The following is a 22,946-nucleotide window of genomic DNA, read 5'->3' as shown; positions in this document are numbered from 1 at the left end:
TTAGACCCCTGGTCCATCTAGCGCTGTACTGTTTACATGGAGTGGCAGCAGCTCCAGGTTTTCTAGATAGGACATGCCCAACTGTACCTGGCGATGCCAAGAAATGAACCTGGGATCTTTATATGTAAAAACAACCAACAATACATCAACATTCTCAAGGGGATAAGCCAAACTTTGTGGCCTGGTAGTTGTTCATTATGCAATATCAAGAAAGGGACACTGAGCCCACCTCTCCAGTGCACTAGAAACACATACATGGTCCATAATCCAGTTTAGGTAATTGGTGTGTAGTAGGCTTCCTATTGTGTAAACCAGGTATTGAAAAAATGCATAAACCTTACAGCAGAGGTGCAGAACGTTTTTTGAACCAGGAGCTACCTACTCATTCAGGTAAATGGCACATGACTGGTGATAATGGGCTTAAGCATACAGAATTTTTATCTGGATTGGGTCTTCAGAGAATCAGCACATGACATCTCAAATCATTCAGAGAAAAGAAGCCCTTTAGAAGAGTGCACAGTCTTTTCCTTCAGATGCATATACCCCCACCCTTTCTTCCTTTCACTGTATGGCAGCTCATTTGGGACCTCTGTTAACAACTTTTACTTCCAGGTTCAAAGGGAGATGTACAAAATAGGGAAAGCATGGTATCAGACATAAATTTTATTATAAATAGGAAACAATGAAACACTGGGAGTTGGAAAAACGTTCAAGGCAATCTGCTGGTCCAAGGCATCTGTGGAGACATCGTGAATGAATCTGTTTTCTGTAAAGCCAGTACTTATTTATGCAAATAGGCATCCAACCAGAGCTCTCCAGAATCCTTCAGGGAACTGCAGTGAGAGAAAGGGTGGGGTGGGAGAAAACTAATTAAGTGTTGTGGAAAAGAAAGGGTAAGATGCCAGAGATACAATCAAGTTAAATAGAGAGGCAGGAATCTGGGTAAAGATCAAGAAAGCAGAAATCTATAGCTCAGCAGTAGTCAACCTTTTTTTGCCACTAAAGCTGTATGCAATTCCCCAACTGGCCATGAGCCAGCCACAAGCCAGCTGCAAGAATGGTGAAAGGGGGTGTGGCGGCTACTTATTTTAATTTCAAAATTTACAAATCACCCTGTATTTAAAAAAATACCTGAGGGAAACCATGAAAGCAACCAGAATTAAATGTTGCAGAAACGACTGATTCAGGAAGGCTGGGAAAAGGCTGCTGAAACACTGAAAATGATGCTTCCAAGTCATTCTTTGTTGTGTTATTTCTGGAAATGCACCTTTTCCTTTAAAACAGTTGAGCAGTTTGTGCAGTGGCTGCTGGCCAGCCCCTGCCAATTGCTACCAGTTGTGTCTTCTGTGAGGGGAGGCAGCCCTCTACCACTGAGGGTGCTGCAGAAACAGAAATGGGTGCCCCTGTGTTTTGCCAGACCTTGGGAGACACTGGAGCAGACTGGAGCATTCTGGAAGCATTACAGAATTCTCCATCTGACTCGAGAGCAGTGGCTTGGCAAAATATCTGCAAAAGCAGTGCCAGTAAAATTTAATGGGAGCAGTGGGATGCTCAAAGCTGCTTGGCGGGTCTGATCATGCCACTGGTTTATCCACCCCTGCAGGAAATGAGAGTAAGCTGCCTTATCTTCCCACTGCACATCTGTATCTTTATGCCACATTTCTCCTTTGATACATACCGTAAAATATCTGCAAAGGCTGTCAGCAGGGGCTTGCACTTGTATTCAATGCCATGCTTGGCACACAGAGACTTCACCAGAGGGACCACCTTCCAGTAGTTGTGCCGGGGCATCGTAGGGAAGAGACTGGCGGGGGAAACCAAAACAATTCTGCCTCAAGTTCTGCTAATCACATTTGTGTAAAAATCATAGACAAGGCAGTCATCCAGAAAACCGAATAATAGAAAAATTGCTTCACATACTGGACGTTTGTTCTTCCTACAGAGAATCACACAGCATGAAAAGCATTCCTAGGATGTGTTGGCTTGGATCCAAAGAAGTTTCACACAACTGGCTCAGCATGTCTACTTGCACAAGGCAACGTGCTGATTCTCTTGTGTTCCCTTTCCCAGTGTAGCCTCTCCCACCACGTCCTGATTCACACTATTCCAGAGAGTCCTGCATCCCTAGGGAGTTGCTTTTCAAGGGGAAGTAGGGTAAGAGCCAGAAAAGCCCCATTGTGTGAGCAGGGTTCCACTCACCTACATACAACCCAGAGAAAGCACTTCTTTGCAGTCATAGAATCATAGAGTTGGAAGAGACCACAAGGGCCATCGAATCCAACCCCCTGCCAAGCAGGAAACACCATCAGAGCACTCCTGACATATGGTTGTCAAGCCTCTGCTTAAAGACCTCCAAAGTAGGAGACTCCACCACACTCCTTGGCAGCAAATTCCACTGTTGAACAGCTCTTACTGTCAGGAAGTTCTTCCTAATGTTTAGGTGGAATCTTCTTTCTTGTAGTTTGGATCCATTGCTCCGTGTCCGCTTCTCTGGAGCAGCAGAAAACAACCTTTCTCCCTCCTCTATGTGACATCCTTTTATATATTTGAACATGGCTATCATATCACCCCTTAACCTCCTCTTCTCCAGGCTAAACATGCCCAGCTCCCTTAGCCGTTCCTCATAAGGCATCGTTTCCAGGCCTTTGACCATTTTGGTTGCCCTCCTCTGGACACGTTCCAGTTTGTCAGTGTCCTTCTTGAACTGTGGTGCCCAGAACTGGACACAGTACTCCAGGTGTGGTCTGACCAGAGCAGAATACAGTGGCACTATTACTTCCCTTGATCTAGATGCTATACTATTGATGCAGCCCAGAATTGCATTGGCTTTTTAAGCTGCCGCGTCACACTGTTGGCTCATGTCAAGTTTGTGGTCAACCAAGACTCCTAGATCTTTTTCACTTACTGGTCCATACTTACTGGTGTTCAATCTGGAAATTCAAGTGCCCAGTAAACCAGTCGTTGAACCAGGAATGATCAACGTTACATGTTGCCTGGAGCTGAAATAACAAGTGGGTGGATGTTGAAGCACTTGACAGCTTTCTCTCTCTCCTGGTATGGTGGCTATGGGTTGCATTCAGCCAAGTCATTGTGCAAGTAGAAGAACTTGAACTCAATGCACAAGAACTTTCTCTCCCCCCACCACATCCCTCCCAATGCACCCCGAGTTCCCCCTCAAACCTCCAGAGCAGATTTGGCAGTGGGGTACAGAGGGAGAAAGGGGCAGGGAAATGCTGTTGTGTGATGTCAGGGAACTGACATCGGAGCTAGAGGCGGAGGGAAGGCTCTCAAATGATGCTGGAGAAGGGCCCAGCAGGGAGAGAGGCAGCTCCGCAGATGGGGAAGCAAATCAGCGCAACACCAGGGATATAGAGGGGCTGATGGGGGAATCGGCGAGAGGGCTCCAGGACTCTTCACCGGACACCAGCGGGGAGAGCACGGGTCCTCCGCTACCCACGCCCACCCTGCGCAGAAGACTTCTGCGCAGAGAGAGTAGGAGGAGACTGGGTGTCAAACAACTTTTATGTTGGAAAAGATTTAAGAAACGCCCACTGACGGATTCTGCTAGCGACTGAGGCAGCCACGAAGTGAAGGGCTGCCCAGACTGAAAGGTTTAGCAAGGCAACAAAGCCTGGAGAGGCGGCAACTTACGCACGAGCAACCCATACACATTACATGTGAGCAGAAGTTTTGCTTGCGCAACGACCTTGTTGGATTCAACCCTAAGTTACTACTAAATCCCTCCCATAGTTAGCAAAGCAGACTAGATGTCAGCACCACAATCCTCACGTTACCAAAGAGCCTACAGTGGGTCCCATGTCTGCCATGTTGCCCATTCCCCACTTTTCACTGTTACAACCCTCAGACCCAACTAGAGACTGTTCTTCAGAAGGGAAGGGATGCTGTGGCGGTCGGCTTCATTAGCCCTTCTGGGTTACTGAGGAGAACTGCTGCTGCTACACTGATACTGTGGTGGGCAACTGTTATGGACAGTGGGAAATTTAGTGATGCTCCTCTCTGAAGCTTGTTGGGATTCCAAGACTGATTGTGAGGAGCAAAGAAGGTGGGGTTGTCTCGTTTCACTTGATTCTTTTTGGCAGCTTTCACTCCAGTCCTAGCAGGAGCAAGGAGATGCCCCGCTCTGGTCCCAAGAAGGCTCACCCTCTCATTTTGGGTGCTTGTCAAATGACGACAGAATACTGATAATAAGAACACAATGACACAAATGTGTTTGTGAGTGTTGCAACGCCAGCATTTGCTGAAGTGAGCAGTGGAAAGGTTGGATTACTTTTTAAAACAAACAGGACTACAGCTGGGTCCTAATTCTACAGGGAGGGGGGGAATGAAAAGCCATTTTTCTCTTTGTCAACCTAATACATTGTCCCCCTCCCCTTATTAAAAAAAGGCTTATTTGATTGTTACAGCACAATCAACAATGATTTTTATGTTATGTATCTGTGTTTTTCTATTGTAAGCTGCTCTGTGATTCTTGGGTGAAAGGTGGTATAGAAATTTAATAAATAAAATAAAAATACTTTAAAAAACAAAATTCATCAGTTTGACCACTGCTTGAGTTCTTTCCTCTCCCAGCAAAAGAGCCCCAGAGGTCCGGGACACATGGGAACTTCCTATCACAGAGGAAAGAGGAAGGACCTCAGTCAACAACAGGTAAATAAAGCGGCAAGTTGCAACATGACCCCCTCTCCTTCTTGAACATCTTCTCTAGATGTTCCTCATACTCTCAAGGGCATGTTTCTGGTCCCTCTTGCTACCAGCTACTCTCCACGCTCTTTGTTTCCTTCTGCTTGCTTCTTAAATACTTGCAGGGTTCTTTCTGCCTCCCCTCTGCCCCTAAACCATACTCTAAGCCCAGAGATGGGGAACCTGTAACCCCTCCAGATGTTGCTGGACTACAACTAACATCATTCCTGACCGGTGGCCAAGAAGGCTAAGGCTGGTAGGAGTTGGAGGGCTGGCCCACACCATACATTTAAAGCCCACCCAAGGCATATAGCATCATCCAAAGACTCATGAGAACTGCAATTTACTAAGGTTGTCATTAAGGAGGAAGGATTACAGTTCCCAGGATACTTTGGAGGAAGTCATGGGTTTTAAATGTGCATTGGATGTGCTTTAAATGTATGATGTGAATCTGCCCAGAATCTGGTGACATCTGGAAGGACCACAGATTCCCCATCCCCAGAATCAACTTGCTCATACTAACTCCTTGTTGCTCTCTCCTGCTTCTTTACCGCCCCAGTCTACTCACTGAAAGAACTGCATCTTTGCTGCATCTCCAGCTCCCATGATTCCCTAGTCTAGTTGAGTCCACTAAAGCAGCAGTGGGGAACTTGTGACCCCACCAGATGTTGTTGAACTACAACTCCCATGAGCCTTAGCCAGCATGGACAGTGCTAATGACAGTCCAGCAGCATCATGTTTGCTTTTCCTCCAGTTTCCTGATAAACATCCAGGGCAGCATCTTGGTCAACTTGAATTAGAACCCAGAATGATCTTTTGAGAGGATATAGAGCAGTCCCATGTATAGCCATACAGTTGCTAGAGTAAAAAAAATAAATTACCTGGATGGACACCCAGTCCAAGTTCTTGTCATAATCTATAGTCATGGGTATGTGATTCATTTGGGAGACCCAGACAAACCAGGAGCTTTCCAACATCCTGCATTGGGAAATAGAGTAGTAATACAGTAGAAAGCGAAATTCACTAATACAATCATATTGGGAAAATGCTTTTTTTTTAAAAAAAAGCCTTGTGTGAAATCTGGTGTCTTGCAAAAAAATCTGACTCCCTGAAAACATCACACTCATTTTTCTGTGTTTTCAAACTGAACTGAAAAGGTGGCTTTCACATTATTTTATTTATAAAGCCACAAGCAGAAAAAACTAAAAGTGAATAGACGGTCCCAGAGCAGCAAGCAAACCTTTCCCATCTCTGCTCAACTCATAATTGCAACGCAGCTCTGAACTCTCTTCCCATTCTATCATTTTTAGGAAAGACAATCTTCAGCAGATAATGTGAGCAAGTCAGCAGAAAACATTGCATGCAGAACTTCCTGACCCCGCCCTCCAAAATAACCCCCGTAAGGCACAGGCAGACACAGAAAAGGGTTCACCACCAGAGGAATGGAATCCAATCAGCCCTGCTGGCGTCCTTGGCTATTTTAAATGTTGGGCTGAGCTTACTAAGCTCTCTCAGAGTCTCAGTGTTTAACTTTTTACTTGTAATATGCCAAGAGAAAGCCATTTCTTTTAGAAAATTACAGTAACTTACAGCCAACTTTGAAAATTCATTTTAATCAAAGGACCAGATAGGAAACATAGTATTCAATAAAACAAGGCGTTTGCAGGCTTTTTCAATGGTGTTTCAAATATATGCGATTTCACTTAAACCCACGGTGCCTTGGAACATAAATTAGGAGTTGCCTGTATACAAAACAAAAGGGCTGCGGTGTGTGTGTCATATGTTTGTTTGGCTTGCCATGTGGCCTCAGTGCACAAAGGGACAGCTTCAAAAATAAGGAGCATCCTGTGCACATTTGTATTTCAATAAAGGCCTATCTTTTCACTTGGAGCCTGCATCCTTATCCTGGGTGCCTGGGAAGGATACCTCCTGTCTAGGAACCTCTTTTTGAATTTCTCCAACACCAGTTCTGGGGATGCTTCTAATACCTATTTTGCAGACTTCTTGTAGGACTGAAGTCCACAAAGGGTTGAATTTTGGGGCTTTCCACCACAGAAATATAGATGGCCAACCAAGCCAGCTGAAGTTGGTCATGGTGAAGTCCAATTCAACTAAAAGGATAAGTCAGCAACGCAAGCTCAAGTCCCATTGTTTTCACTAAGGCAGCTTTGAGTAAATTTAGTTGAATTGGGAGGGGTTTTGTGCTGTACAATACCTGACCAAGAAGAAGAATATAAGAAGACTCTTTATTTCTAGAAAACACCCATAGACGATGAAGAATCGGATGAAGAAGCTCAGCATGCAGGCAATATCCTAACAAAAGGAAGAAGCTGTCAGAATGGAGAAAGCTTAGTTCACATTGTTATTGTCCCCTACGATCCTTTACCCCAGAGGTGCAACAGAAAGTTTTGCTGATAGGCCTTGTGGTTGAAACAAGACTGTGATTGAAGTACTCAAGCTAACAGAACATAATGTCATTTAACCAATGTTGAGCAGAAACTGCTTTTTTTTTTGTTTAAAGAAACTTTATCGATTTTTAAAATAAAGATAAATATAGATGAAATACAAACATAAAAAATACTGATACAAAAAGAAAACAAAGGAGAATGAGAATAGATAGAATGGAGGGGAAGGAAAGGGAAGATAATTCATGCAATGTATCCTTTTATAATCACAATCCAAGGCATTGGGATATCTCTTTATCCCAATCTTCTAAAATATATCCTCCCCACAAACTTAATTGAATTATTGGCAGTCTATTGTCTATACAGTATATATAGACAGGGTCTATTGTCAAAAGTACAGTGGTACCTGGGGTTAAGAACTTAATTTGTTCTGGAGGTCCGTTCTTAACCTGAAACTGTTCTTAACCTGAGGTACCACTTTAGCTAATGGGGCCTCCAACCGCCACAGTTCTCATCCTGAAGCAAAGTTCTTAACCCAAGGTACTATTTCTGGGTTAGCAGAGTCTGTAACCTGAAGCATCTATAACCCAAGGGACCACTGTATAGACCAAATAGCATAAAAATGATCTTATTTAGATTCTCCTCTACTTACTTTTCTTTGAAATGTGAGATGCACAGAGAGAGCTAGACCCCACAGTCTACCATACCAATAATCAACTGAAGGATGTGAGCAAGATTTCCATTGGCTAACTATTGGCTTTCTTGACATTGTTAGTAACAGAAAGACCAGTGTCTTATAAGATACTCTGGGATTTGTATTCCTTTCTATTGAAAGCAAGGCCAAGACTGGATCTAGCATTAGTGATTGCTCTATAATTTGAGAGATAATGGTAATAATATTTTTTTATTTATATGCTGCTCATCTGACTGGGATGCTCCAGCCATTCTGAGTGGCTACCAACAAAATATTAAAACACAAAATGCCTCAGAACACCCAAGAAGACAGCCAGCCAGGAATAGGAGTGAGGGCTCTTCTGTTGCTTCATCAGTAACTCAGATAATGCAATACTTACCACCCAGTAATTCTTCTTGAAAGCAATGTAGAAGGTGTGATATTGGAAGAAGGTAGGGAACAACAGTGGAGGCAATGCTGATGAAGACCGCAAAAGAAAGATGCCTTAGCCACATAATTAAAATACAGAATGTGTAAAATAAACCAGATGTACTGGGAAGAAGATGGTGCAAGCCAATAATTTAGGTGGGGCTACTGAAGAATGCCTTATGTTTTACTACAGTTAAAAGCAACAGGGTACAGGATATTATGGACTGCGGGCTGGATCTGGACTGACTGTTCCCACAGAGGTCAAAGGGGCTTAAACTTAGTCAATACTAACTTGTTCCACTGATTTGAATGGAACTAAACCACTGTTAATTTAGTCTGGATCCAACCATATGATCCCATTAACTGGGAAGACGAACTCATTCCCTTGCTCTGGCACAGGGATTCCCCTACAGTCTGTCCTGTGTTTCCAAGCTCCACTGTAGCATAATGGTGGCCTACAAGGTGTTAGGGTCCAGGTATGGCATGCAAATACACATTACAGGGGTGAAACACTGCTCTGGCAGGAACTTCTATCAACAGGGAATATGAGCATGCTGTGGAGTGACGGGTCAAGAAGAACAGAGGTGCACGGCACTGTCCACCTGCTGGGCACAGGGTTTTTGCAGATGTAGCTGCTACACACTATCATGGGCCCATGACTACGATGGTACCATAATAATTCACCGTAAGCCAACGGACTTCACTAACTCCCATGGCATTGCAGGAAGTTAGTCATACTTCCATGTGAAACTACTTGGACCCTCCTTCGTTTGCCTCCTCCTCGAGAGGTCCGGAGGGTGGCAACACAAGAACGGGCCTTCTCTGCAGTGGCCCCCTGTCTGTGGAATGCTCTCCCCAGGGAAGTTCACCTGGCACCTTCATTTTACACCTTTAGGCGCCAGGCAAAAACATTACTTTTTAACCAGGCCTTTGGTTGACCTGATTGACATCCCGATACCCTTTTAAAATGTGGCTCTTTAGGGGGGGGTGTTATTGGGTTATTGTTTTTATTTTTATTTTATATATTGTGATCTTTTCTATGAACCGCCCTGAGACTGGTGGGTATAGGGTGGTATATAAATTCAAACAACAACAGCAACACTTACTGAAGGAGAAGTACTTGTGCTGGTGGTTGTAAGGCATATACTTTGTCTTCTTTACCCCAAGCTGTGAAAGCAAATCAGGTCACATTTTGATAAAAATGGCCCTACAGAAGGGGGAGCCTGCAACTCCTCGTATGTTGCCGTCCTGTAATTTTCATTGCCATTGGCCATATTGACTGGGGCTGATGAGAGCTGGAGTCCAACAACATGGGAATGGCCACAAGTTCCCCATCCCGGCCATACAAGCACCTTGCCACTTCCCTGAATGCAACCATATCATTATTACATAGACTTCTTGCCAGTCAACATAAATTTAGTTCCCTGGATTCCCAACCCCACCCCAAAATATTAAGTGGCATGTATTATTTGTTGGTGTGGGTTTTTTTAAGGTAGAAATCTGGCGACCACACATACAGCATTCGCTGTTTTCTGAAGGGCATGAGAGCAACATGAAACTTGCCTCCACAGAGAGGGTCTTCCCCAAAGCAAACAAGGCAGGGTGCATGTCGATGTCCGGGTCCTTGCTGTGGCAATTGGGTTTTGCGTGATGTTGTGAGTGCAGGAGAGTCCACCAGTTGGCTGATGCTCCCTGTTGAAAGGAAGGTCAGAGAAGAAGTCAATTCTACAGCACAGCTAAAGGTAAAAAACCAAGGAGATCACTACACTGCAGATTTTGTTGATATTTTCATCCCCCTCCCATTGCAAGAATCTCCTGATCTGATGTTTTGAGAAAGGAGGGGGCAGAAACTGCTCTTCTACTCTTCCGCTCCTGCCTGACTGCCTGACTCTGTGTGAAGAGAGTCTTATCTATGTAGTGACTAGATGGCTGAGTGGGAGATGTAACACTCATGCAAGCCAGTAGTTCCTTAGTTTGTAGTAGCTATTAGAAATAAAAGGAGTTATACTTCACAGCTAGCTCCCGCGTTATTTATACTCTGCATGAGTCTGGTGCTCACAATGCACAGCTGTGAGTCCAGAGCCCTGGGACCTGTTTTCCAGGATTGGAAGGTCTCTGAAAGTGCTCCAGTCGCCTAGCTCAGATTTATGCCACATTAAGAGTCAGTCCCTCTTCGTAGGAAGTGCTAGGAACTCTGGTCCTGTCGAGGGGAGCAGGGAGACTAATAAGAGGATTCTAGGCCCCTTTGCTACAGCACACAGGGTTCATTTATAGAGTGGTGAGAAACGTGTGGCCCTTTGGATGCTGTTGGAACTGCAACTCCCCTGAGCTCCAGCCAGCACAGCCAATGGTCAGGGAAGGGGGCAGTGGTAGCCCAGTAACAGCTGAAGGCCAAAAGTTCCCCATCTCTGTTTTAGGGGAAGCCAAGACAGTTCCCCTGGTATAAAACTGGTTTGTTTGTAGTATATATGCACCCACCATGCAATGGGAGGGTTGTGGGAAGGCTTTTGGGAACAAAAATCCACAAAGAACTAGAACATTCCCCCCCCCCACCTTTTAATGTATTATGCACATTGTCCAAAAATATGGTAGCTTGATTTCCAGATCATCAATCCAAATTTCTTACCCTTCCCACCCCTCTCAAAAAATAAAAGTTTCCAAAAACAAGCACTTACAAGAAGATGGCACATCACAAATTTGTGAAGCAGGTGGTTCCACCTGGGCTTCTGGAAGACGGAAAGGTGCCCCAAATCATGTTGGAACCATGAAGCCTGGATCTGGAAGGCAAAGGAGACTGCTTAGAACAATGGCCTGCCTATCATTTGAATGGCTTTTGGGGTCCCTTCTGCATCATTTAATTCAAAAGAAGCCATCATGTCATTGCATGTGGCAGCTCTAGAGTAATCTGTGTGCCATGCATACTACTTGGGTAAATGCAGGCATGAATTTCTGAATAATACCCATACAACTCATAAATCGCCGAGGATAAGCAAACGTCTCACTGCAAAGGACTGGCATTGCACCCATTAACGCTGGGAGCGACAAAAATCCCAGTGTTAAAGATGACCTCCAGAATGAGCACTGGCTTCACCAGGGTAGTAGAAGATGACCAAGGACGCTGGTTTCAGGTGCTTAGAACAGAAGGCCAGCCTTTGGCTTTATTCATGGAGCAAGACAACTTACGTGGGACATTGTGCAAAGTGCCACAGAGACAGTGAAGGGCAGTAAAGAGGTTCCAAAATACAAGAAGTTGAGCCAGGACGCAGCCTCCAAGAGCAGGATGTGAAGGAACACCGCCATGAAAAAGTAAGTGTTGGGCTTCAGGAGTCCCATCTTCTCTATAGTGGTGCGCAGCTCACGGAAGTCCATGATGAGTGATTCCTGTGTAGAAGAAATTTAAAAATGACAGCTGCCTCTACTCTAGGAATTGTTGGAGTAGCCTGTGCCCTTAGGAGCAGCAAGGGGAGGGTGTGACCAGAGTTTTAATGTCTAATTCTGCTCAGGGCTTCTCCCCTTCTATCAGCCCGTTGCCACCATTTACAGGTTCAGACCAGCGCGTGGCATCCTCCTTTAAGCACTCCAGAATGCACGTAACATGAACGGAGGGAAAGCTTACTTCTTCTTGGGTTCACATCTCACATCCAGGGGTTAGGAGAGACTTACATTTTTGCTGGGTCCCAAACTGGATTGATCTGGCGCCAACTCCCCAATCAGCAGCGGGTTCAAATACTTCTTCACCAATGACTTGTCAACATGGAACGCTTCAAAGGCATCCTACAAGTCCACAGGGGGGAAAGAAGGGAAGGAAAAACCAATACCAGGAAATATTGAGTGAGGCCACTGTGTGCCCTGCTCCCCGGTGCTGCTACCAGCCTCCCAACTTCTCTGGCAATGTTCCTCTTAAAGGAATGTGCGGGTTTATCAAAAGTAAAACAACAGATGAGGAGTTTGTAGGATAACTGGCAGATGGGTGGTGTGTATTGAGCTCATCCTCAACCGTCTGTTGAGGATGCCCTAGCTCTGGAAGTCCTGCACTTAGCAGGGAGTTGGACTACACGAGCCTACAAGACACAGACACACATACACACACAGACAATGTGATTCTATGAAAAGGAGACGCAATCATGAAACAGCGGAAAGTTGACAGAAGTAAAAATATTAGAACAAAGGAAGCTCTCTTACACTGATGGTCTGATTCAGTTGGTTAGAACATGGTGCTGGTAACACCAAGGTTGCAGGTTCGATCCCCAATGGAAAAACTGTATATTCCTGCATTGCAGGGGGTTGGACTAGATGATCCTGAGGGTCCCTTCCAACTCTATGGTTCTATGAATTCTATGAGATCCTTAGTCCATTTGGCTCAGCAGAGCCAACTCATTCTAGCTTTGCTCCCATTCTTTTCCCTGCAGAGTTCTACAAGGACAACAGAAATGGAGGAGGAGGAAGTTGACAAACCTGGACCAGCTGCAGGAAAGAAAGGCAGGCAGGAGGCAACTGACTGGGGGCAGACTTAGACTGGTAGGCCAGTGCACTAGCTGCTCTAATGGGCCAGCACTTACAGATTGCTTCCCACTAAAAATCCTGATGCAATTTACACACATTAAACAATATAAAGTAACTGTACAAAACAAATGTGCAATTACTTTTAATAAATTGTACTAAATAAAATGGATTTAACAATACAATACAATATCACTGGCTGTTGCCCAAATGCCCAGGAAAACAAAAATGTATTTGCCTGGCGGCAAAGTAGTAAGAAGCTGGGTGCAGCGCAGGCCTCCCAAGGGAAAGCACTCCACCCTATGAGAACTAACCTCTGAATAGACAGGCATAGGATTGCACAGTTGAGTTTCATGCGCAATAGCATGTATAAATAGCTCTAGGTTACCGTTTGCTTTTATTGAAGGCTCCATCATTTCGAAATATCAGTAAACATCTTGTTGTGCAAAAGGATTTTGTCACAGTGCATTTCAAGTTCTGTCGTTACGCAGGTGTGAAAAACTGGGAGGGGCAAAGCAGGGATTTCTACTTCTCCACAATCAAACCCCCCCCCCCAAAAAAAGATGAAGATGCAGCTTCAAGGTGGGTGTTTCAGGTGAATAATTCCCTTTGGGGCTAGCAATTCATTGCAAAACTTGTGAACGATGACAGCTATCAGGCAAGGTATGCATGAACCTATCATTTGAATGCAGTTAATGAGCATCTACAAATATGAGCAGGCGAAAGAGACGCTAAAAGAACTAGAGTTGAACTCATGGGAAGGAATAGGGCAGTCTGGAGATACCGCAAATGTATGGCTGGGCAGGGAACCTGTTCTTCAAATAAAGATAGTGAAAAAAATGAAGGGACGAATAGATAGGAAACATTGAGAAATATATTAAAAATTTGGACTGGGAGGAACAGTAGAAACGCTGATATCTATTAATTAGCTCAAAAGTAAATGGCTGAAATCATGAGACAGAGACATTGGGAATTACACCTGACTGTCCTATGCTGCCTATACTCTTGTTTCCATGTATATTCCATGTTTATTGAAACTGCTGAGATCAGGATGTTTACTGCTTTACTTTGAGTCGGGTGGGTTAAAGCACAGAATGAGCTCAGGCTTACAAAAGAGATTAAAATTAATTTTTAGAGCTTTATTTGGCTATGTTTGAAACACGAGGAAGAACAAGCAAGTAGCAGGTCTTTTGCACGGAGAAATCCTATTGAGTGACAGAGAGAAGGCAGAAATGCTCAACATCTACTTTGCCTCTGTCTTTACCCAAAAGTAAAGCAGTGCCCAACCTGCTAATAACAAAATAAATTATAAAAGGATGGAGCTGCAGCTCAAGATAGGAAAAGAGAACTCTGGGCTACTTTAAATGAATTCAAATCCCCAGGGCCTGATGAGCTGCATGCAAGGGTACTAAAGGAGCTTGTGGATGCAATCCCGGAGCCTCTGTCTATAATCTTTCAGAATTATCAGAAGTCCCTGCTGACTGAAGGCAGGCAAATATTATTCCCCATCTTCAAAAGGCAGGGGAGCAGGGAGAGAAGACCCAGAGAAAACCACTGAGTTTGACAGCGATAGGAGGGAAGGTCCTTGAACATATAATTAAATGGTCGGTCTGTGAGCGCTTATAAAAGGATGCTGTGATTACCAAGAAGCAACACAGGATTAGTTCTTCGAAATGGGATTAACACGATCCCATTTGTGTAATGGGAAATTAGTCATTGGACATGAACGAGCATTTCCCCAGTCTGATCATGTCCCTACATGTGCTTTCAACTCAATCCTTAGTTTATGAAAGGGGCAAATTAGTAGAGGCATTATAAATCTCGCCTCCTCTGCAATTCATAGGCAAGTAAATTAGAAAAGGATGCTGTGATGGTGATGATGACAATTGTGTGCAGAGGAGGGCAACCATGATGATCAAGGGTCTGGAAACCAAGCCTTATGAGGAATGGTTGAGGGAGTTGGGTATGTTTAGCCGGAAGAAGAGGAGTCTGAGAGGAGAAATGACAGCCCCCTTCAAATATCTAAAGGGCTGTTGCATTGAAGATGAAGCAAGCTTGTTTTCTCTTGCTCTGGAGAATAGGAACTGAAGCAATGGATTCAAGTAGAAAGGAGATTCCAACTAAACTTACTGATGGGAAGAGATGCTTGACTCCCTTGGAAGGTGGTGGACTCTCCTTCCTTGGAGGTTTCTAAGCAGAGGTGGGATGGCCAACTGCCATGGATGCTGTAGCTGAGATTCCTACATAGCAGGGGGTTGGACTAGATGACCCTTGGGGGTCCTTTCCAAAACTACAATTTTATGAATGGGAAACTTGCTCAATTTTATTTATATGGTTTTCTCCCTTACTCTCTTCTTCCTTTTTTCCATTTTCCTGTTCACTTTTAGTATGTTATCACCATCTTTTATATGCTGTTACTACTGAAATGCAATGCAAAGTTATGTGTGTATGTGTGTGTGGAGAGAGAGAGAGAGAGAGAGAGGGAGAGAGAGAGAGAGAGAGAGATGGGCTAAAATTCCAACAATGACATTGGGAGGCATTTTGCCCTGATCCTTTCAGCTACTTTTTATGGGACATTGACATGACACCATGTTGGGCTTTACATTGGAAAGCAGCATATAAATATTAAAAATGTAAAAAAAAAAATAATCCAATCATTGTCACCCTACATTTCCCCTTTAGTTCTTCCATCTTTCTCAGACCAGAATGGCTGGTCTCCATCAGAAGACCACTGCAATCTCCACAGGTGTAAGGCACCTTTATCACCATTCTTTCATCTTTTTAAAAATGTGGAGGTTTTGACATGGATAGCAATGAACCAGGAAAGAGTTCAGCACACATTCATTAGAACATTTGTGGTGAGCATCAATTTGTGACACTATTTTTTATATCTTTTAATTATCATTAAAATATTTTCTGGATATGTTCTTTTTAAACTAATGAAAGAGTTGTAGTGCTCCAACACCATCATTCTATTCTATTTTCCCTTGGTGGTGGTGGTGGTGGGGAAATAAAATCTTAAGTCTCTTATCACCACCATTAACCAAGTTGCTAAAACACCAGTAACCAGAATTTTTTAAAAATTAGGATTATAGTATAGCGTTATAAAAGTATAACACTATTATCGTATTTTGTGCTATACTATAAACATTATGGTGATATAAATCTTGAGTGCTCTACACACACACACAGAGAGAGAGAGAGACTTATGTAATAATTACAAGATTTTTTCTAAAACTAATGGGTGTGATAAAATGGCAGCCACCTCAAGTGTTATAGTGAATGTGTGCCAAGCTTCAAAAGACCCCACCCACAGCAGTTCTGTCACACTTCCTCCTTGTGTGGATGGGACATAGAAAGATGACAGGGTAGTGACAGAAACCATCAGTCTGGAAACAGTCATAGGGTTTGTTTCAACTGCAGCGCCTGCCTGAACGCCCTGCATTCCGCTGGAGTTTAAATGGAAATCCCTACATATTTTTCGGTTTGTAATGGTAATGGTGAGTTATGACACTGCAGCAATTAAATACATCAAGAGCACGTTGCCTCTAATTAAGGTAAATGATCAAAGGTTGTGGGGCGGGGGCCAAAAGGATTTGCAGACATAGTCAAAGGTGTGTGACAGTGGGCTCACTCCTAGCACTTATTCCATCAGCGGTCATGGGAAATACTTGAGCAATGTACCCCTCTCTTTCTGCTTTGCGAATCAAAAACGGGAACCTGTGTGCAAGATGTTTCAAAAGCTTGTGTAAAAACTATGATTTCTTATCTGACACAGAAGATGTATTTCTAATCAACAGAGATAATCAGAACATCAAGAAATAATATGCATAGATAATTGCCACCCTCACCCCGCAATTCATGTACTGTACATATGATTTTCACTGGCTCCGTTTCATTCAAACCGTTTCATTTCAAGATCGGCAAAGGCAGGCTGGGGCAGGTAAGCAGAAAACAAGGGCACAGCCTCCCTCAGAAACCAGTTGCTCAGACTGTGGGAAGTCAGAGGGGCTGTTTTTACAGCACCTGGGAACATCACAGATCGGCCCCCTCGTGTCACCAGATATCCCAGGACTCGAGGATTGTGGGCTACAATGAGAATGTCCTGGCAGGAATTGCCTATAATTCTTCTGCTCCTGACCAGCAGCCCTGAAGGTACAGATTCAGAACCAGTCTGTTCATTAGCAGTCACCTCAGGTAGCAGACTAGGGACAGATGAGAGGGGCAGGAGATCCAGCGCATGTCGCCTATGCGCCACCTGGGAAGAGCGGGCCTGCTCCTCTCTAGCCTCCTTCTTTCTCCACTGCCAGCTTCAGCATGCCAGGGCTTCCTGAGGCTGCTGCTCCAGTCAGGAGTGCCAACTTGGCCCCGCAACCGTTGGTGCCAGGGGCCATGGGTGCCATGAAATGTGCATGGCCCTGGCACCGAAATCTGTGGGTGAATGGCCCCTTTGTGAGAAATTTTGTGGGTGCTTAGGCACCCAGGGCCCCAGGCACCTGTGCCTCCGGTTTCATCAGGCTGCGGTGGCAGAGGAGACGGTGGCAACATTTACTGTTTTGCCTCAAGCAACACCCTGGTTAATGTAGGGTGCAATTACAGTATTGAAAAGGGAATATTGCTGTGGATTCCTGATCCACAGCAATATTCAAAGCAACAAACAGAAGTGAAGTTCATAAAGGTCCTGGGGGAGGGGATAGTTGATTGGGGCAAGTGTTTTTCCTCAAAGGAAAAGAAACTCCTTTTTCAGGAGGCAGGTGATCATTACATCTAATGAAGACTATTTTGTAGTCTAAACGCATTAGGCAACTTAGAGGGCTTGAATAGTTATTATAGGAATGAGCCAGCATAAGATTCAGGCTTGCGTGCTTCACACACAAACACCACTTATTAAACTACCCTGGTAATTGCAGTTCTGTGAGGGGAATAGAGATTTCCCAGCACCCTCCCAGTCCCCAGGATTCTTTGGGGGCAACCATGACTTTTTTATAGTGGTGATACTGCTTTAACTATATACAGCAGATGGGGCCTCAGATTCATAGCCCACCCCATCCTGAAAGTTTGGAGTGGGTACCAAAATGCAAAAATAATAATATGGAATACAACCTCTTTTTTGACAAGACCATGTGCTCCCAAGCCAGCCCCAAGGTACAAGTAGCTATTGCAACACTCAAAGAAGGTGCTCAAGCTTACTCTGGCATGCCTGAAGTGGGACGGGATCCCATAATTGAGGAGCAACCCCCAATAATCTTCATGTCTTCACAACCTGGGCCTGATGCACAGATGGAATCACTGAGAGGGCCTCCTTGGTAGGTCTCAGATTGTAACAGGCCACACAGAATCACAGAATTGGAGAGTTTGGAAAGGACTCTGAGAGTCATCTAGTCCAGCCCCCTGCAATGCAGGAATCTCAGCTAAAGCATCCCTGGCAGATGGCCATCCAACCTCTGCTTTAAAATCTCCAGAAAAGGAGAATCCACCACCTTCCATGGAGTCCGTTTCACTGTTGAGCAGCTCTTTAACATCAAAATGTTCTTCCTGAAGTTTCTTTGGTAGCAACCCTTTCCTCAAGTTTCCAGGCTGGGGGCATCAAACTCAAGATGGTGTTGGACTCCAGCTTCCCTCAGCCAGCACAGCCAGCGGAGAAGGATGGTGGGAGCTGGAGTCCAACTTCATCTGAAGGGGCACAGAGATGCTACAAGTTATATTTCTGGCATTTCTCACACCTCTCTTTAAATTCTTTATTGATGGTTTCACTGTTTCTTTTTCCTAAAATGCAACACACACCCTGCACCAAATCCCCTTCTTCCAGCCAAAATACATTTTGGAGACCCAAATACCGTAGTTTGTTCCAGAGGAGGCATATGGTTGGCTGGAATCCCTAAGTTAGTGGAACTCAAATCCCATCAATTTCAATGGGAACCATGCCCATATTCCCCTTAAACCCAAATTCAGAAATGAAAAAAGCAGAAGGTAGCAGGGAATGAAAGGGAGAAAGCCCTTTGCGAGAGGCTTAATGCAGCTTATAAACCATACATTTGAAGCACTCCCCCACCCCAAAGGATCCTGGAAACTGTAGTTTGGCCCTCACAGAGCTACAATTCCTAGTACCCTGAACAAAGTACTGTTTCCAGGATTGGGGGGGGGGCTTTAAATGTATGGTGTGTATGCAGCCTTTGATAGTCTCACACTTCCTTATAGAAAAATGAGTTCTTACAAGTCAGTGCTTGCCACAACAAAAGAAAAAACTTTGGAAGTGGCTTGGGAAATACCTCCACAGGTTTGGTGGAGGACAGTGCGTGCCCTGACTAACCGACAGATTATTTTGGGGCGGGGACAGGGGTTGGAACTAAAGCAAATAAATAAAAAACAATTCTATACAAAGTTGTTGTTTGGGCTTTAAAAAAACCTTTCTAGTAAGACTGTGGTTCTCAAAACCTGGCTGATGTAGCTTGAGAAAACTTTGGCATTAGGAACCATTTGGATTCTTCCTTGAAATAATTTCTGGAATGTGGTAGTCACGGGGGTACGGGGGAGGTGGAGAGAACAAACTGGATTGTGCTTGTGGCAGGATTAATTTGCAGAGCATTTTAAGTGCTGAGCAGCCACTCCTGCTGTGAAGCATGGTGACGTGGGAGCCTATTGTTAGAGAGGGCGAGGAAGGCAGCTGGTTTAGGGGGCGTTGTTGAAAGTTAGGAACTTGTCCATTATTTTGGTTTTGCAAAATTTGTGAACACTGCAGGGAGCTTTGGTGCGTGCTTTATGCAGGGAGATTACTTCAAGTTGAATTTCTAGATCCTGTTGGACACAACCCAACCACAAATTAAGAGTAAATTACAAGGCTGCTGAACTCTAGTTTTTTGACAAGGAAAAGAGAAAATACCCAATTTCATGTTAGCTTGCTCCAGGGTCACTAGGATCATGTCCTTTGAAACAACATGCATGACTCACAACTGCAATTTGCAGCATCATTCCAGGACTCATTTTCAGCAGAGCAAAAGAGCTTCCTCTAGCCCTAAAATGCTATAGAATGTGTTGCACTTCAGATGTTCAGATGCTGCAGCTCCGCATCCCTAGCCAAGGTGGATAAGGCTGATGGGAGTTAGGAGTCCACCACATCTGGAGGGTGAAAGCAGTGTGGACTTTATTAAAAGCAAACTGGCCAACGCCCAGGGCCCCACTCATTATGGAGCCACAAAAGTCCTCCTTTATAGGCAGTCTGCCATGTCTTTATCTTAGCAGCCTTGCAGGCAAGCAATCCTCTCCTCATAAAAATGCAATCTGAGGGCCATCTGCTCCCTGTTAAACCAACCTCATCCACATCAGTAGCGAATATCAGCAGACATCATTGCCCAAGCAGCCTCATAGGAGAACGGAAAACCAAGTATGCCTAGATCTAAACGACAACTCCCAAACAGAATTCTCACATTACAGTATAGTGGATTGTTCAATTGCTCAACTAGTGGGCAGATTTAAGCAAACAGTGCAGTTTAAAGACAGATTCATATTTTATATTTAATCTTTGACTAAAATGGGAGATACTAAGATGATCTTTGCTTCTTGAGGGAAACATTGGTTCAACAGAGCTGTTGACTTTGAGGTCAGGAGTATGTTTCGATTATACAATCAACCTCAGGAAAAATGTACAGCTTTGGCAGCCTATCAATTTATTCATAAAAATAATATTCTAGGCATTTACAACAATTTATGCTTATGACCTCACATTATTCTCACAGTATTTGCAACTTTTGCATCAGGTGAGAAGTCATTTTAAAAGTTCAAAATGATATATATATATTATATATAATCTGTGTTCTTCTATGTTACAAGGATGCATAGTAGGATTTAACACTGATTTCTCCTCAGCATAAAACTGGGATAATTTTTAATTACGGTGCCTTGACTAAGGAATTTACTGCCAACGAGGAGAATTGACTCCTAAATGATTACCATGCCATACTGTTATTTATCGACGAACGGACTATCACCCGTTCACCATATGTCCCTCAGACCTTAATCTGAGGCTCTCCGGATTTACAGCAGAACAGAGGAATGCGGGACCGACTGACATGCAGTTTCACGGGACAGCTTAGTTATCTCGTCCCCATCCCCTCCTTCACACTTTTCACACGACCCCCAACCCGCATCTCACCGTCACGTCCTCCCCAAAGTGGCTCATGAGGATCCGGGAGCCCCCGGGGTGTCTCTGGCAGAAGCTGCGGACGTCGTACACTTTCCTGCCGACCACCAGCCAATTCTCTCGCCCCGGGGCTCCTTGCTTGGTGTTGGCCTGGATTTCGTCCCAGGTGAAGAGCCGCGTGGCCGAAGAGGGCGGCCGATGCGGGACCAATACCACGCTGGACTTCTGCTGCGGAGCCATCCCGTTCTCCGACGCCACCTGCTCAGCAGCCTCCCGCCCGCGCCGCCAAGCGCAACTCAGCCATACCGCTTCTCCCGCGGCGGTAAGGGTGGAACACTCGGCCCGGCCTCCTCCACGTGCGATTGGCTGGTTGCTCCGTCGGACATGCCCCCCGAACCCGTCTATTGGCTGGCAGCGAACAAGCCCGGAGGCGGTTTTGTGGCGGAGCGGAAGACTTTCGCGCTTGGCGCAGTTTGCAAGTCGTGGGGTGTGCGCGGGCGCGCCTTCTTTCTGGTTGCAGCCCTGGAGCGAGTCCCGCCGCGGCTTTTGAGGAGACGCCAGCGAACTCCGGCCGCTGAAGGTCCGGCCTTGGGTTCTCTTTGCCAGGCGAAGTCGGGCTCGAGTCCTGCCTGTCCCTGGCGATGAAAACGCAGCCTCAATCGAGGGGGCGACGAGATGCACATTCGGGTGCCGCCGGCTAATGGCCGCGAGCGGCTCTGGGCCAGAGCCTTGCCCAGAGGAGGTAGCCGCGGCCTCTGCCCCGGCCCAGGATGGGGTGCCTGGGCGTAACCCCCCACAGATCAAATAAAACAATAGAAATACTTAATTGACCGGTCACGTTGGTTCTGCTCCCCCAATAACAAAAGTCCTGACCCCACCCCCGCAACAACCTCCCATCCCTAACAAAAACCACCCTGTCAAGCTAAAGTCTAGCTGTTCACTTTCCCGCTCTTGGGGTGATACCAGGGATGGTTGCTGCTCCCCAGCAAGTAAGCAAGAGGACCACCTCCTCTGCTCCCACTTCCTCACTGCCAGAGCAGGAAGCATGTGAGAGGATGCCACTGGGCCTTGCATGAAGGAGGAGAAGACGATGGTGAGTTGGGTGGCTGGGTGGGTGTTAGGCTGTATGTATACTTGAGTCCCTTCTAATTCCTGAATCCAGCAAGGATTCCATAGCTGGAATCGCCAGGCCAGCTTCTTGGTAGTGGCCCCCTAAGTATGGGCCATATTAAGGTAACATAGGAAGTGGGTCTGAGCGGGGCAGGCCAATGCTGCAAGCCCATCCCGCCAATTGGCTGGTAGTTAGGGGCAAAGCTGAGTTGTGTGTGAGAGCTAGAAGCAGGTTGCAGGTCTGATAGAAATGAAGCATGGCTGTGGCTATGGGAGAAGCAAGACCTTATGCGGGTGTTAATGCTGTGAGCCTCTCCGTCGTTGGCTCAGGTTGTACATACGTGTAAAGAAACCATGTATCACACCAAGTCTCTGCTGTTCCTCATTCCGAGGAAACTGAACCTCAGAAAAGTGGCTGGAGCCCCTGGTGTTTTGCACTGCGCAGAGTCTGGGGTAGCGTGCAACACAATCAATGGCCACTTGTCATAATGGCTATATACTGCCTGGATTGTTGGGAGAGTGCTGCTAGGCTCGTGTTACTTGTGGGCTTCCCAAAGGCACATGATTAGCCAGGGTAGAAAGAACACTGATTGCCACACTAGCCAGAGATTAAGCAGATGGAACTGCATGCTCTCTTATGGGCCAGGTTTCACATAGGGCTTGTACAGCACTCTGTATGGAAGCCCCAGTAATCAGCTGAGCATCAGTGCTTACAAATGGCTTGTCACCCCCATTTCGGCACTGCTATGCCCTTACTTATCCCGCACCTGACATCAGGTGTGGGGCAGATGGGTTTCGTGTGGCTGAAATGGCCTTGCTGGCAGTGGCGTGCAGTGAAATTTTTCATCTGGGAACAGTTAGGGCCAGCCAGAGGAACCAGCTTGAGAGGGCAATTGGTGGGAGGCCAATGCACACATGATGTCACACACATGAGCACTGCACTGGGCAGAAGCTTCCCGGGCTTTGGGAAGGAGGTGCCAGGGGAACATTG

General features: G+C 45.4%; 1 protein-coding gene across 1 annotated transcript; it reads right to left on the bottom strand.

Annotated features, from left to right (window-relative positions):
- Positions 1-648: 648 nt before the first annotated feature.
- Positions 649-21,217, bottom strand: LOC309531587 (acyl-CoA (8-3)-desaturase-like). The gene is made up of 12 exons (XM_082221177.1): positions 20,858-21,217; positions 11,872-11,982; positions 11,392-11,589; positions 10,884-10,985; positions 9,772-9,900; positions 9,315-9,375; positions 8,180-8,256; positions 6,917-7,014; positions 5,583-5,679; positions 2,920-2,999; positions 1,679-1,804; positions 649-833 (listed from the first exon to the last, which is right to left on the bottom strand). The coding sequence occupies exons 1-12, from the start codon at positions 21,083-21,085 to the stop codon at positions 782-784; spliced, it is 1,359 nt and encodes a 452-aa protein (XP_082077303.1). The 5' UTR covers positions 21,086-21,217; the 3' UTR covers positions 649-781.
- Positions 21,218-22,946: the final 1,729 nt, after the last annotated feature.

The sequence above is a fragment of the Podarcis vaucheri genome (assembly GCF_965113315.1).
Source record: "Podarcis vaucheri genome assembly, chromosome: 1".
In the NCBI taxonomy this organism is placed as follows: Eukaryota; Metazoa; Chordata; class Lepidosauria; order Squamata; family Lacertidae; genus Podarcis; species Podarcis vaucheri.
This window is presented reverse-complemented; position numbering and strand designations above follow the sequence as displayed.